This window comes from Neocloeon triangulifer, unplaced genomic scaffold, assembly GCF_031216515.1.
Source record: "Neocloeon triangulifer isolate White Clay Creek 2 clone unplaced genomic scaffold, ASM3121651v1 ptg000003l, whole genome shotgun sequence".
Taxonomy (NCBI): domain Eukaryota; kingdom Metazoa; phylum Arthropoda; class Insecta; order Ephemeroptera; family Baetidae; genus Neocloeon; species Neocloeon triangulifer.
In genome coordinates, this window is record NW_026775546.1 from 4,312,692 (window position 1) to 4,325,482 (window position 12,791).

The following is a 12,791-nucleotide window of genomic DNA, read 5'->3' on the forward strand; positions in this document are numbered from 1 at the left end:
TAGCTCCGCTGCAAAACCGTTGATGACATGTTTCGACCTCCGATTCGGTCAAACACACACTCGATTCACGGCCAGCTGCTCTGAAAGAATGGCAACTGAATCAAAGCTGTGAAAAGCTGATGAAGAGGGGTTGATATCGGCAAGGTGGGGCTTGGGTAATTTACAAGTTGTTTGTTTGCTCTGCAAATATTGACTGACGATGAAAATATTTGCTCATCCCATGTTCCCGAGTCGGCTGAATAGAAATAAAAAATTTGTTAGTAAATTAAAATAATAATTATCATAATGTTTAAATTGAATTCTTAACGATGCCATCAGAGCAGCTTCAATGCTTGAATGAAAATATGTAGGAATCATTCTGTTCAGCCCTATTATTAATATAATTATTTTAGAATATTATTATTTTTATTTCTAGGATATCTGGTAAAAGTATTTTAAAAATAGTGTTATAAAAGTAATATTTTTATTAAAAAAAAAATAATAATAAAAATTAAATATTTTAAATAAAAATTGCTCTTCTAATTACAATTAAATGTGTCCTTTTTATTAAATATATTATTAATAAATAAAGTAAATGTTTTTACAAATCCCAAAAAATTTATATAAAAGTTTTTATATTAACTTTTGTATAACACTTTGTTTATAATCTTGATTTTATTATAAATTTTATTTGACTCGATATTTCTTGACCTTTTTAAAACATAAGGAACTTTTATTGTGTCAAGGCGCAGATGACGTTTATTAATAAATGAGAGGCGTATTGCACTCTCTCTTGCAGCTGAAAAGCAGACGGTGCAGCTGCGCGTTCTCTCTTCTCTTTCTCATTTTCGGCTGCCGCGGCCTGGGATGACACGCGTGTTAAATTTTGTGAAGCGACGTCACTCAAACGACGACGTTCATTCACTTGCGCCGCTCGTTATGCACAAAAAACGCGAAATGCATTTTTAAAATGCAGCTCGCCTCTTTGTCTCGCGTGGCGACAAAAGAGTTTTGCCGCGTGATTGATTTCCGTCGAGCTTTTTTTCTTCCCAAAAAAGAGGGAATTTTTTACTCCGCGACCGCGAGTGAAACCGCCCCGCGCCAAAACATTGCCTAAATAATATTGATGCGCATTGATTGATTTGCGGAAGCAATGAGTTGCACAATTTGGAGGCGAAAAACGCGCTTTTCGGATAAAAACCCTCTTGACAGGGGATGACAAATTAAACTACCCCTGCTTTGCCAAAATCTCGTTAGTTCGACGTTGCACCTTTCTCATTTCTCGTTTAAAAACGTGACGGTTTTTCCAGCACGCTCCGCCAGCTTTGGTCGTTGAAGTTTCCTTAATTTAAATTCAAAACTGATTTCCGTTTCCTTCGGCCAACAATCAAAATAAATGGAACCAGCTAATTTATGCATATTATGTAAAATTTTTGGCCGCAAAAGTCACGGTGTAGTGATTTTTAATTCAAATTAGCCGCAGCCACCCTTCTGATTTAATTTGCCTTCCCCCTTTTTTCTATAAACTGCGAATAACTAATAATAACAAAACTTGTGAATATTTTGAAATTTGCAACGGATTTTTGTTTTTAAATATTAAATAAAAGCTGATGTATGGAAAAGCTGTTAATACATTAAATTTTCACTAAATAATTTTTTTATGAAATAATATTGAAATTGCAACCCTCAAAATAAAATTAATTTTGTACCGAATTATTGTGGCTAAAAGGTAAAGGCGCAATAAATTCGTCGTGAACTATATATAAAGAACCAGCAGTTAGTAAAATTTTAATTCAGATTTTTTATTAACAAGTAAAATTAGATTTAAAAAATAATTTTAAATATTGTCTTTATCTACAAACTACATTTTATGGTTTATTGAAAACTTCACTTAAAAAACTGAATGCACATCCAAACTGATGGAAAAGTTTAACATGCTGGAAATAAAAAATAAATCTACAGGCGCAGAAAGCTTGAATCAAATTTTCACTTCAGCGTTATTTATGGTCCGTTGACATATCGAAAAATACGAAAAATATTATCAAGTATGCACTTTTAACTCGCAGACCAATGGGGACTTTAAAGGGGTCTAATTCAGCCAACTATTATAAATCATGTTGAAAATCAATTTAAACTCCTCAATGTCCTCAACGCTGTATAAAAATCAAACCTTACATCATGTCAGCCCCAGTCAGCCCTTTTCACAAAAATATAATCCTTAATAAATAACGCCTATCAATGCTCTTTTCAACTTTGGCCCTTTGCGATAGAAGTTGATTGATTTGATTTGAAGAGCGCGATTTTTGACGATTTCCTCGTTAAAAAGCCCTCGACCTGGTCAGCCTTTTTTGACTTTTCATTGTGCGATACAATATTAACTGGCTCCGGTTGCACTTTGATTGTGGCGTGTGCGCTCGAGCGAAAATGAAAAATGCAGCATGTGCGCTGCACAAAAAGCCGGCAAGGTGCTCGCGAGCAACAACTCAATAATAAACAGAACTGGATTTTCCTATCTCGCAACCCGGCGGCAGCAGGCCAGCGTGACAAAAGCAAAAAGCCAGACGCAGAGTCAGGGGCAGACGCAGTTATTTCTATTCTTTGCAAACAGCTCCATTAACTAATGAATGATGCTCCTTTTTAAAAAAGGTTCTAACCAGTTTAAATCAAAGAAAATGTAATTTTCAAATTGTAATAATTACAAAGAATTAAATAATATTATTTACAAATTAAAAATTTATTCAATTTATCAATTTGAATATGAAATTTTAATTTTTTTAAACTTTTACTAATAAAATTTTTGAATAATAAATAATTTCATATTTATTTGCGTTCGTTTTAATATTTTAATTTGTTTTTTGTTTTCCTTCTAATAAAAATTATTAATTTTTATTTTGAATCACTAATTTTTATTTTGTTTTGTCAAATGTTTTTTAAATTAAAAATTTATAATATACAAAAATTTCTAAAAAAAATGTATAAAAAAATTCTACCTAATTAAATTTTAAATTATTAATTTAAACAAAAGTTACAAATTTTCCTCCCTGGTTCCGCCACTTCTTAATTCAATCGAGCAGAGTTCAGTTCAATTAAGAGGCGAATTAAAAGGCCAGTCGTGATTTGACACGCTCATCAAGGACCAGTGCCGGTTGTTATAAAAAATGAAAAACGCGCGCAATTTCCTATCGCTGCCCCCCAATATAATAAAAGTATATAAGGGGTTGTTGTGCTGCAGATGAAAAATTATGCATGCCCAGCGTGACTCTCGAGAATTCCGACTGGCCGCGCTGCTTCGCTTTGTTCGACCGGCAATTTTGACCACTCATCTCGCTCTTTTCAAAAAGCACTCTCGCTTCAAATTCGAAATACTTTTTCCAGAGGGCTGTTGAATTTAATTGCGACGAGCTGGCCCCTCTTTTTTTCCGTGTTCTGATTATTTGAAAAGGAGACGCGCAGCGGGGTCAAAGTTTTTGCTTTGTCGGAAAGGTGTTCAAGTGGAAATGTTCGCTTTGGGCCGGAGCGTTGTTTTATGCTTCCAACTGAGACACAAAAGAAACGACAGAAAATATAGAAGGGCTTAAAATTGATGATGCCAATTCGTGTCCTTTCACGCCCTGTAATTTACAAGAGTTGTTTTCTATGGTGAAATCGTGTGAAATATGCAAATTTCTATAACAGAGAGATTTCTATAACATTTTTAATCATATTCTTGGAAATATAAATTTCATAGCTGAGACAACCCCTAAATTGTAACTTGGCTTAAAATTATAACTGAAAATTTATTAATGTTGCCTAAATAAACCGTTTTAATTTGTAACGGATCATTCTATAGGATCTAAATTACACGATTTAGATTTTATAAAAGTTTCCATTCCCCGCCCTTAATTAAATAAATCTTTTAATAATAAATTTTACCCTGTTTCTCTACAATATTCCTTAACAGGCTTTAAAAATTCGCAACGAAAACGCTATAGGAATTTGATTATTTATTAATTTTGAGTCATTGAAATTTTTTAAATGTGTACTTTATGAATTAATTTTATAATTTGGTTATAAATTTTATAATAAGATCCAATATTAGTAGAAAACATTTAAATACAAGTATAATAAACAGTGCAATACGAGCAACGTAATCCATTTGCATAATACTTACTATTCATAAATGCAAATGCACGCGTTGAAATCTCCGGTGGCAAGACCGATGATAATCCAACAAGTATTTTGCTCTTGACAAAACCGACCCCGCGTGCGCAAGAACAAAAAACAGTCGTAATGTAACACCCGTCATAAAACGCACACTATTTTCAAGAGCGACTCATTTCAAATGGTAAAAAAGCTAAAATAATTGAGTATCGCGAACAAAACACACACAACACAGAGGGATGGCTCGATCGTCCCCGCGCTGCTGCTTTTTTGACAGGGCGTCAAAGCAAAACTCGTCGGTTTGACATTTAAATAATTGCATTTTGGAATATAAATACAAGAGGGTGAAATCTCGTTTCTGGAGCACCTTGTAAGCCGCCCCTTTGTGCGTATTCGGGGCGACGAGGGGGCAACTTTATTATTATTGCCGGTGAGTCTTTTGCGCCCTGACAGTGCATTGCATCGCATTCGTCCAAAATATAATAGGATAAGCAAAACAACAAACAACAAAACGAGAGAGAGGCTGAACAAACACGTCTGGCGGGTTGAAATCCAATCGCGCTCCGTTTTGTTCCTCTGGACTTTAATAAATAGCTTATGATTCGATTAACAAAAATCAATCCAAAAATTAAAAATTTTAAATGAAAATTACAGAAATGAGAGGCACATTGATTATTTTTTATATTTTTCAACAATATGTTTTTATTTTTACATCCTTTCCATATAATAATTTTTCGATTAAATATCCCTAATATTTAAAATTTAAATTAGAAATGAAGGAGAAGGTAAAATTTATAATATTTTTTAAGCAGTTTTTTCCCCAAAGATGTTCTTGAAAGACTTTTTTATGATACCTTCAACACATAATAATGATTTGTCAATTATGAAACTTATTTCTCATGCTATACTGATCCGCATCCTTGTTCAAAACCTTGCGTGCAATAATTTTAGCCCATCTAAAATATGGAATTAAAATTTATCAATTAATCTTGCTGAAAAAGTTGATTCAGCGTTATAACAAAATTATTTGGCACACAAATTAACTTTTTTTATAATTTCCAAAGTTGTCCGTAAACCAATACGGCTTCTGACCAAATCAAACCTCGGCGCTGCAGCTTGTTTTTCCACCAAACAAAAGAACCATACAAGCCAGGGGTCTGATGTAATCTGATATTTTATTTGCTGTGCCTGCGCCGAATGACATAATCAAAATCAAATGAAAAGCAAACAACTGCAAATGAGATAAGCAAACTACATCAGTGCAAAGGTGCCAGCCAGTCTTCCGGATGACATGTTATTTTTCAACAGCTTATTTTTTTCTGCCGGGCCCTGTTTATCTATCGCGAAATGGAGATGCAACTGACGAGATTACATTTCACAAGCAAATCAACCCTTTCAATTGCATCCCGTGTTTTCTTTTGTGCAGGTCAAAGCACGGCTGCTCTCGCTGTGTGTTCATTTGCCATTGAAATTGCGTTTGTTGTTATTTCGTGTGTGTGCCTCCGTGTATTGACATTATTATTATTCATTATTGTGGTAGACGAATGTGGTCCAGCAGGCGCGCCACAGAGAGAGCAGGAAAGGAAAAGCACGCGGTGTTTGGTTCCATTCGATCCAACTGTTGGGTCGAGCGCAACAAAATGAGTTATAATTTTATGTCAGAGAATTTCACAAGATTATATTGGGAGCGTTTGGATAATAATTAAAAAATTAATTTAATATTAAATATAAATAATTTAAAAAGAAATGAATTTTAAAATTGAAACTTTATCTATAAGCTACAGAAAAAATGATTTTTTTTAAGTAAAAATTTTTAAATTTTAAAATGAATACAAGTAAAAATTTGTTATTTTTTTCTACATAGTTTCTGAATCACTTAGAAAAATCCCGTTAATAACCAAATTGGTAAAATTAATGAATGTAAAGAAAATTTTAAATACCTCAAAATAAATATTTATTATTATTATTTTTTTTTTAATTTTAAAGTTTTGTTACGTTTGTACATAGTATTTTTTTACATTTTATAGTGGTTCAAGGTGGAATTTTTTAGTATACCCTGAAACACCCTACAATATTCTGAGCGCCTGGCAGCTCGTGGGAGTATTTTCTCCGCTATGAGAAATTGGCTGCGCGCTTTCAAATCGCACAACGCAGCAGCCACCGCGCCGAGGGAAGAAAAATAAATACAACAATAGCATCTTCATGTTGGAATGCGTGGAAAATATCTTGCCTTTTCTTCGCTTTTGCCTCCCCAAGGCCATGCATTCAGGTCCAGGTATAAAGGAAGAGGAGCGAGGCAGAATCCTCCAGCGTTTTCTTATGCGCCCCTGATACCCTGGCAAATAAGAAAATCCTATTAAAGCGTGACAATTTTTTTCTTTTGCTGTACATTGATGACAATTTTCTTGGATCTAAAATATTTTTGTTGCAATAATAAAGAAAAAAATTTAAAATATAAATTTAATATTCGAATTTAAAAGATTGATGTATTTAGAAAATTATAAAATCTTTTTAAAAAATTTTTAAAATTATGTATATTCCTAAAAAATGTTTCAAAATCATAACACACCAACATCCAACACTAAAAAAGCACAACATAATCGGCGTGTAGTGCAGAGCCTTCCCGCCAAACACGCAGCGTCTCCCACCCCTGTTGTGACGTCACATTCATCCCTTTGTGTTAGTGTTGTTGTTGATGTTTGCATTTCGCCGGCTTTTAGTGAGCTCAATTTTCGGCCCTGGTTTTCGGCCCAACGAATCGTTGATCTTAAGAATTTCCTCTGCGAATCAATTGAAGATGAGTTGTTCTCCAGCGAAGAATCACAACAAGGAGCTATGCGACATGCTCAAAGGTGACAAGATTGTTCAAAATTGTGGGGGGCCAAAGGGCGATTTGCTTACAATTAGGTGGCGTACGTGACTTTCATAAAACATCCCATGATTCATGATCACATTATAGAATATAATTTTGCGTATTTCGGACTTATTATTTTTAATATTGTTGATAACTTGAAAACATTAGATTTATTTTAATTTTTTACAGAACTGGCCGAGTATGAGTTGGCCGTGAACAAGAACACCTTCAAGAGTCATGCTTACAAACAGGCGGCCTCCACCCTGGCGCACCTGGACAGGAAAATCTCCTCAGGCTCCGAGGCAAAAGAACTCAAAGGAATCGGCGATAAGATCAGCAAGAAGATTGACGAGTACCTTTCCTCCGGCACCATGCAAAAGCTGGAAACTGTAATAGAAAATTTTAGAAAAAAAATAGAACTAAATTTATTATTTTTTTTTTAATCAGATCCGCAAGGACACCCCCAGCGAGGCCATAATTCATCTGTCCAGAGTGCACGGAATTGGTTCTGCAAAAGCTCATGACCTGGTCAATGAGCATGGTGTGACTTCAATCGAGCAGCTGCGAGAACGCCAGGACGAACTCAATCTCACTCATCATCAACTGATTGGGCTCAAGTAAAAATATGAAGCTAAAATATCCAGATGAAAAATTGTTATGTTTAATTTGTAGGTACTTTGAGGATTTTGAGAAGCCTGTGCCCAGAGAGGAAATTTCCGAGGTCGAGAAGGTGGTCTTGGACCAAGTTGCTAAGTTCGACCCTGAGCTGAAGGTGACCTTTTGCGGAAGCTACAGGCGCGGAAAACCTGAGAGCGGGGATGCCGACATCCTGATCACCAAGCCAAGCTACATTTCGACCTGCAACAAAAAGGAGGGCTCGGAAATTCTGCACAACTTCATAAAGGAGCTGGAGAAAATCCACCTGATCACTGACCAGATTTCTCTGGGCGACGTCAAATTCATGGTGAGTTTCACAAAAATCAATGAGAATATTAAAAAAAAAAACTTCCAATTTCAGGGCGTTTTCAACGTGCACAAGGTCAAAGGTCACAAGCACGGAGAAAAGGGTACTTTCCGACGCGTGGACATCCGTGTGTGTCCCAGCGACCAGTACTACTGCCACATGCTCCACTTCACAGGCAGCAACCTGTTCAACCAGAACATCCGTCACCATGCTCACTCGAAGGGATACACCCTGAACGAGTACAGTCTCAGACCTGTTGGAACCACCGGTAGTAATGGGAAATATTATTTACAGACTTGAAATAAATTTTTGTTTGCTCAGGCACTCCTGGTGCTCCGGTCATCGTAAACTCAGAGAAGGACATATTTGAGTATTTGGACTTCCCGTACAAGGCTCCTGAGGATCGAGATGACTAATGTCGAGAAAGAAGACTGGCATTTTTTTTTAAATTCCATGAAGTAATTTTGAGACTGAGTCAGTATTATTCATTTGTGGATCTCAATTTTTTTGATTGCCAGGACATTTAATGATTTAATACACAACAAATTTAGTAGATAAGTAACAAGATTGAATTACATTAAGGTGCGTTAAGGAATAATTTTCATAATAAATGACCTGCTAAATATTAAGGATGTTTTATTAAATAACAGAGCAACCTCAAGGGGAAATGGATTTCACAAATAAAATGATGTGAATTACAGTTCATGGGAAACAAAACAAACATAAATAAGTAACTCTCCATAACATTTAAAACTAAGTAAGAAGAAAAGTCATTGACTGGTGATTTATGATTTTTGGCATACTTAAAAGATTTGACACAAAATCTTTATCTTTTACAAAGGCACAGACTTTTAATCAATTTAAAGCTTGTCATGACGAGTAATGCCTTTTTTGCTAACAACAAAATATTTTCTCAAATAATGAGCACATTTCAGCCAAGAAATCTTTGATGATGAGATTTTCGTTCAATTATTAGCTGTCAAAAAAGTCTTGCTTTCGAGGAAGCCACTTTGAGTTAATTTGTTCTTGCTCCTCCTTGGTTTTGGCCGCGTCTTCCGGAGGCTTTGTTATGGGCATGCCCATAAACGTGGGTCCTTGCCCTGGCGGTCTGGTAGTCCTAAATGAAGAAAATTAATTTCAAATTAATTAAACTGCGGCAGAATTTTACCTATTCATAGAGGCTCTCTTTGTAACTGGCGCTTCTTTGGCCGTCTTGACGTCCTTGTAGTTGAAGAGGCCACAATCGCCAGGACGCATGGAGCCCGAGTACAGAAATTTGTAAGTCACAAACCAAGTGAGCACAGCCACGCTGCCACCCATAAATTTCTCGGCCATGACGTGGTGGTAGAGAGCAGTTCCGAACAACATCAGATCCCAGATGCAAGTGAGGAGGGCGATGGCCACAAAGAGGCCTTTAACCGCCGGAGAGAACTTTGAGTATGACGTTTTTAAGATCTAAAATTTTTATTCATTAATCCATACGAAAATTTTTTGCATTTAAAATATTACCGCAAGCTCGGAGTCTGTGAGTGCCTGCAAAGGCCGAGCTATATTTGGGTCGTTGTCGTTTTCGTTGCGGACGAATTCCTCATTTCTGATGAGGTCCTCTATAGAGTCCCATCCAACTATGGCCCGGGCCTCCTCAACCAACACCAGCGCCGAGTACACCAAGATGAATGCATGGCCTGCAAAAAGTAATCCTTCAATATTTAAAGTTAAAAATAATTATAAATCTACCTGATATGTCGAGACCATGCCAGAAAAATCCACCTTCGAGACACTTTTCTTTGGTGCTAAATGCCTCTGGCTTGTTGACGTAGCATTTTCCGTAGTTGGTTTCTATGTAGGTGAAGAAGTTTGTCCAGCAGTACCAGCAAACCGTGGCGATCACCATTCGGAAAAGTTGCTTTACCACTCTCTGTCTGCGGCCGCAGCAGATGGTGAAGGACGTCAGCAGGATGAAGGGCACGCTCAGGGCGAGTGTCCAGCCCCAGCCCAGTTTCACAAAGTACAAATTCAAAATATGGTCGGATCTGTAATTTGATTATTTTTATTAAATTTGAATGTGAATTTAATTTTTAATTTAACCTGCTGAGGAAGGTCTTTGGGATGGGCAGGACGTCTGCAATGAAGGAGACGATGAAGAGGACGCCCGCGTAAAAGGAAACCCTCCACTTGGGGTCGACGAACAGGATCTTCCTACAAATGTGAAGCACCAGCACCACAAGAACCGAGGACACGGAGGATCTGTCTGGCAGGGGCCGCCGTCCTGCAGCCGTCTCTCGAGTCGCCTCACTCATTTGGGGCCGAAAATTCATATTGGTGCCCGAGGATTTTCGTTTGCTTGCCATTTTTTCTGCGAAAAGTTTGTTCGCGACAGCGTTCGAATTGAAACATTGGAATCTCACCGATTCAGGACGACGGCATGACTTGGAAAAAGAAACAAAAAACACAAAACTCCACGACACGGGGGGAATTCACGAGATTGTCGCAAATAATCGCAGACATTGAAATAGTTCCATAATTGCTCGTTATTCTTTGTTGGCGTTAGCGTCCGCGCTGTTTACCTCAAGAAAATTGTAGCCACCTTGCGTTGAAACTTGTTACTAATCCCATGCTCTCTTCTTTTCTTTTCATTTTATTTGTTTTCAAGAAGATGAAAGGTGTGTTGTCGTGTTTTTGCTGTTTTTGTTTTGACACTGACAATGAGACTGACAGTGTTGGTTGAGTGTGACATGCTTCTCATCACAGCATATACTGTTGATTTCTCCATTTTTACCTTACGCTGCTACAGGTAAATTTTCTTTTTTGATTGCATATTTTGGTGCGGATATTTTACCGTAGTTTCTATGCCAAGATCAGTAACAAAAAAACTGGGATTTTATTTACAACATAAACAATTTTGCTGGATCAGTAATTTTGTACGTTCGTGCAGACACTTACAATTTAACAGAAAATAACGTGTGAATTTGGAAAAATGTATACAATTTATATTTATACATATTTTTTTGCATTAATTTAATTAAATTAATCATTTCTGGATCCGCTGCATTCCATCGTAGTTTTCAAAAATTTCCAGAATGCCATGCTGGATCCTGGCTGTAAAAAAAATCGTTGAAATTTTTATGTTATTAAAGTAATAAATTAAATATTACCAAAATCACTTGTGAATTTTTCCGTGCAAAATTTCATAGAGATTTGCATCAAGTTTGGTGGAACTTTTTGCACGTCTGAAGTTGTGCTGAAAAACAGTCTGAAATTTTCGTGGACCAAATTTGAGTCAGACTTATACAATGCAAAACTTTTTTCCAGTTTCTCCAGCCATTCCAGTTGCAAGTGGCAATTCTTTTTTTGAAAATTAGTATGATTTTTAATTTAAAAATTATTATGTTACTTGAAAGTAAATCCACAGTCCTTTTGAAGCAGCTTTATGAAGCCAAAATTCGGCTTTTTCAAGTTGAATCACACCGAGGGCTACAATAACAATCCCTTGTTCAGCCTGCTTCGGTCGAAGTTCTTCGGCCAACATTCGCAATTCTGTGGAAATATCTTGACCTGTGATAATTAACATCGGTGTCAGCTTTTTCATACTCATTATTCTAAAAAGATATAAATTTTAAATTCACAAAAATACAAAAGATAATTTAATACTTATTTTTCAAGCTGACTGGATCAAACGTAATGGAATCAAACTGCAAACCGGCTATTTTTATTTTTTGCTCATTTGAAGACGTGCACTGAATAATGTAATTAGGTTATAATTTTTATATTGTTTTATAAAATCATTTAAAATATTGCCTGGTTTAATTCTTCTTCCGATTTTTCTTGAGTATTTTCTTTCGAGTCCACAAGTTTCAATTTTTGATCGAGTAATTTAGAAAACAACTGCAAATCTTGTAATTCAAAACTGTGCTCGTGATTGCTTATCAATTCTTTGACTACGAGTTTGTTGAAATTCTCTATTGACTTTGCCAGTGATTCGTCATTTTCCAGGCTAAACTTTTTCTTCAACAGCTCTACTAAAATCTGCAAAAAAAAATAATAATTTGAATAAAAAAAGTAGCCTAAACTCACCGTCTTGAACATTTGAAGTGAGAATTGATAGATTTCTTTAACATTTTGCATTTGAAGCAAAACGCAAAATATGTAAGACGCGTTTTTGGCGACACAAGCAAACTGATTTTTTCTATCTGCAAACGTTTTCCACGATTTTAAGTGTCTCTCTCGAGCCACCGTCAGAGCATCTATTGATCTCTGAAAGAAACATTAAAATTATAATTTATTATGAATAAAAAAATCACCTTGCTTTTGCACAACGCATTGATAACCGTTGCATCGTCAAGTAGATCCCCTTTAAACTGGCACAATCTTTCCTGCATTTCTGCAGCAATTTCTTTAAAATCCCTTTCTGTCGCTCTCAAACGCGAGCTGTGCGTGGCAAACTGGCTTTCAATGTCAGGAAATTTAGTGTGGATTATTTCACTGAGAAAGGATATAAAAATAGTTTTATTTTCAAAATAATTAAACTGATCCATACTCTAGAAAAAGATTTTCCAGTCCTTCTTCCGAAACGGTAAAATCAACTACGTTGAATCGGGCGAAAACGTCAACGCCGAAGTTGGGTTTTGAAACTCGAGTGGTCAACAACACTGTCAGGTCTTGCTCACGCCATTTGTCGATGATTGATAGCAAATTTGCTGGCATCGTTTCTCCCAAATCCTCCAGCATAAAAGGACACTTTTGGTCTAAAGCTCGGACCATCTCTTGCAAATAATTGGCCGAGAGCATTGAAGCGACAATCACGCCTTGAGCGCTGTGAATTTGCTTCAACCAAAGACAAGCCTGAGGAAAACA

General features: G+C 36.2%; 3 protein-coding genes and 1 long non-coding RNA gene across 4 annotated transcripts; 1 reads left to right on the top strand and 3 right to left on the bottom strand.

The window, feature by feature from the left end:
• The first annotated feature begins 6,786 nt into the window (after positions 1 to 6,786).
• On the top strand, positions 6,787 to 8,556 carry LOC132193081 (DNA polymerase beta-like). The gene is made up of 6 exons (XM_059613458.1): positions 6,787 to 6,971; positions 7,163 to 7,362; positions 7,421 to 7,590; positions 7,646 to 7,937; positions 7,992 to 8,205; positions 8,259 to 8,556. The coding sequence occupies exons 1-6, from the start codon at positions 6,815 to 6,817 to the stop codon at positions 8,351 to 8,353; spliced, it is 1,128 nt and encodes a 375-aa protein (XP_059469441.1). The 5' UTR covers positions 6,787 to 6,814; the 3' UTR covers positions 8,354 to 8,556.
• Positions 8,353 to 10,499, bottom strand: LOC132193080 (acyl-coenzyme A diphosphatase FITM2). Its single transcript, XM_059613457.1, has 6 exons — positions 10,346 to 10,499; positions 10,026 to 10,293; positions 9,675 to 9,970; positions 9,447 to 9,622; positions 9,106 to 9,392; positions 8,353 to 9,054 (listed from the first exon to the last, which is right to left on the bottom strand). The coding sequence occupies exons 2-6, from the start codon at positions 10,286 to 10,288 to the stop codon at positions 8,910 to 8,912; spliced, it is 1,167 nt and encodes a 388-aa protein (XP_059469440.1). The 5' UTR covers positions 10,289 to 10,293; positions 10,346 to 10,499; the 3' UTR covers positions 8,353 to 8,909.
• A 401-nt stretch (positions 10,500 to 10,900) lies between these two features.
• Positions 10,901 to 12,023, bottom strand: LOC132205683 (dynein axonemal heavy chain 6-like). Its single transcript, XM_059634929.1, has 6 exons — positions 12,012 to 12,023; positions 11,736 to 11,963; positions 11,589 to 11,674; positions 11,332 to 11,536; positions 11,093 to 11,282; positions 10,901 to 11,036 (listed from the first exon to the last, which is right to left on the bottom strand). Exons 1-6 carry the CDS (start codon positions 12,021 to 12,023, stop codon positions 10,969 to 10,971), a joined length of 789 nt encoding a protein of 262 aa, XP_059490912.1. The 3' UTR covers positions 10,901 to 10,968.
• On the bottom strand, positions 12,024 to 12,565 carry LOC132193086 (uncharacterized). The gene is made up of 3 exons (XR_009441401.1): positions 12,475 to 12,565; positions 12,239 to 12,419; positions 12,024 to 12,191 (listed from the first exon to the last, which is right to left on the bottom strand). It is a non-coding gene; the product is annotated as an uncharacterized LOC132193086 (long non-coding RNA).
• Between the last annotated feature and the right edge of the window lie 226 nt (positions 12,566 to 12,791).

What these genes read in the sequence shown, in the direction of transcription:
- LOC132193081 (XM_059613458.1), top strand. Translation starts at nt 6,815, where the DNA reads ATGTTTGCATTTCGCCGGCTTTTAGTGAGCTCAATTTTCGGCCCTGGT. An exon ending in CATCAACTGATTGGGCTCAA is followed by an intron (nt 7,591 to 7,645) that starts GTAAAAATATGA and finishes TTTAATTTGTAG; the next exon opens with GTACTTTGAGGATTTTGAGA. An exon ending in CAGACCTGTTGGAACCACCG is followed by an intron (nt 8,206 to 8,258) that starts GTAGTAATGGGA and finishes TTGTTTGCTCAG; the next exon opens with GCACTCCTGGTGCTCCGGTC.
- LOC132193080 (XM_059613457.1), bottom strand. Translation starts at nt 10,288, where the DNA reads ATGGCAAGCAAACGAAAATCCTCGGGCACCAATATGAATTTTCGGCCC. An exon ending in CCAAAGACCTTCCTCAGCAG is followed by an intron (nt 9,971 to 10,025) that starts GTTAAATTAAAA and finishes ATCAAATTACAG; the next exon opens with ATCCGACCATATTTTGAATT. An exon ending in TCACAGACTCCGAGCTTGCG is followed by an intron (nt 9,393 to 9,446) that starts GTAATATTTTAA and finishes TAAAAATTTTAG; the next exon opens with ATCTTAAAAACGTCATACTC.
- LOC132205683 (XM_059634929.1), bottom strand. An exon ending in GACTGTGGATTTACTTTCAA is followed by an intron (nt 11,283 to 11,331) that starts GTAACATAATAA and finishes TTTCAAAAAAAG; the next exon opens with AATTGCCACTTGCAACTGGA. An exon ending in AAAATTCACAAGTGATTTTG is followed by an intron (nt 11,037 to 11,092) that starts GTAATATTTAAT and finishes TTTTTTTTACAG; the next exon opens with CCAGGATCCAGCATGGCATT.